Consider the following 2,100-nt stretch of genomic DNA (forward strand, 5'->3'; position numbering starts at 1 on the left):
GAAAAGGTGTGAGCAGAGATAGAGGAGAGTAATGGTGAAGGACGGGGAGGAGAGTGGGATGATGGGTAGGGCAGGGAGACGTCGTGACAAGACGAGAGAGAGAGGGAGAGAGAGAGAGAGAGGGAGCTGGGGGTGACACAAGGTGTGTGTGATAGAGACGGTGGAGGGAGGACAGAGGGGAGGACAGGGGGGAGGACAGAGGGGAGGACAGAGGGGAGGACAGAGGGGAGGACAGAGGGGAGGAAAAGACGAAGAGGAGGAGGAGGAGCAGCAGAGTGGATCGATAGAGCAGCGTGTGGAGGTTCATCTGTAATGGAGGGAGACTAGTGTCGCTGCTAACGGTTAGCATGCTAGCTCCTAATCACCTCTAAATATATGTATATATTTCTGTATCTGTGTGTGTGTGTGTGTGTGTTGGTCCTGCAGGACACTGCTGATTGGTCCAGGTCAGGGATTAGGTCTAATCTCTGACTCACTGACACAGAGGTGAGGAGGAGTTAAAGGTGCAGTTCACGTTTATTCCACACTGGTCTGAAAAACACAGCTGTGGTTGTAGCGCCATCTGTCTGGAAATCCTGGAATGATCCTTGAATCAGCAGTAAAATGTTTCAGGACTTTTTTTTTCTCTTTTTTTTTAATTTAACAAAACAGTTCATTTCACAGTGTCTCAGTGTTACACCTGCACCAGTATATGTGTGTGTGTGTGTGTGTGTAACAGGTCTGGTGCAGGACTGCTGATGTCCTAGTCCTAGTCCTAATCCTGGATTATCGCAGCATGCACTGATTGGTCAAAGACTTTCTCGTCTTAGAGTCGACCACACACAGGTGTAGGTGTGTGTGTGTGTGTGTGTGTGTGTGTGTGTGTACTTACTCTGGGTTGCTGTTTCCAACACATCGCAGGTAAAAGTTCTCCCCCTCTCTGGGCAAATCACCACCAGGCTGGATCTCCACGTTGGGGGCGTCTATAAAACACACACACACACACACACACACACACAGACGTCACCATCACAAAGACACACACCTTCACCTACATCATCCTGCAGTACCCAGGTCCTACCACAGGGTGGCAGCACCACCCCAGAGTCATAACCAACTGCACTTTTCTTTTTTTCTTTTTCTTTTTTAGCTGTTCTTTAAACGATAACATTCACTTCTTGTAGAGGAGGAGGAGGAGGAGGAGGAGAAGGAGAAGGAGAAGGAGGAGGAAGAGGAGGAGGGAGAAACTACGTAGATCCAATAAAATCTCAAATCCAATTTCTTTGACTTTTATTCAGGTAAACTCGGACTTGACCTTTTTTTTTTTTTTTTTTAAATGACTCAAAAATGGTGGCGTTCCTGGAGGAGTCGTCGAATTGGTGACAGGAACTGAGCTCAGGTGAAAAGGAACATCAGTTCTCAGTTCCTGCTACAGGAAAAGAACTGTTTTAGTCACTGTTCAACAGTTCAACAAAAAAAAAAAAACAGTTTTTAGGTCAAAAGATTAAATTTTCTTTCATCTTTTTTGACTATTCTACAGTGAAATAAATCTGTTAGCTTCATTCAACAGTATGTAAATGTTTTTAACATTTTTAGCTAACTCGCTACGTTGGCTAACGTTTAGCATCTGCCACGTATCGTTACCCATATTTTTGATTCAATTATTTATTCAAATTGAATCATACTTTCTAAACTAATTAAAAATCGTATTTTTTTCCCTTTAACTTCTGAATAATAATTTCTCAGTTGAAATTCTTTTTTTTTGTCATTATCTCGTGCGATGACGTGCGATGACGTGCGATGACGTGCGATGACGTGCGATGACGTGCGGACTTACACAGCACCCTCAGAGCCTGCTCGCTCCTCTTGTCGCCCGGTGCCAGGGAGGGATGGTCGACGGCGCAGGTGACCAGGGCGCCGTCGTCGTGGCGGTTCACCTCCAGAGTCAGCTCGCTGCTGACGTTGTAGGTGGGGTCGTCCTGAACCGGCTCCACCACGTTTGGTTTACCTGAGGGTGAAGAAGGACGGAGAGGACGGAGACGAGTCAGTGGAGGGGACGAGGACTGAATCTTAACCAAAGACAGATCAGCTGTGGTGGTGAATAACAGGCTGTGATTATAC

At 46.3% G+C, this 2,100-nt stretch overlaps 1 protein-coding gene across 1 annotated transcript in view; it reads right to left on the reverse strand.

The window, feature by feature from the left end:
• Nucleotides 1–2,100, reverse strand: part of cadm3 (cell adhesion molecule 3) — a 103,656-nt gene that overhangs the window by 6,431 nt on the left and 95,125 nt on the right. Inside the window, exons 6-7 of the mRNA XM_025052453.1 lie at nucleotides 1,817–1,987; nucleotides 872–962 (exon numbers count right to left, since the gene is read on the reverse strand). Of these exons, the coding sequence (XP_024908221.1) occupies nucleotides 872–962; nucleotides 1,817–1,987 (262 nt within the window). The remainder of the gene's footprint in view (nucleotides 1–871; nucleotides 963–1,816; nucleotides 1,988–2,100) is intronic.

The sequence above is a fragment of the Cynoglossus semilaevis genome, chromosome 20, assembly GCF_000523025.1.
Source record: "Cynoglossus semilaevis isolate Cse_v1.0 chromosome 20, Cse_v1.0, whole genome shotgun sequence".
NCBI classification, from domain to species: Eukaryota; Metazoa; Chordata; class Actinopteri; order Pleuronectiformes; family Cynoglossidae; genus Cynoglossus; species Cynoglossus semilaevis.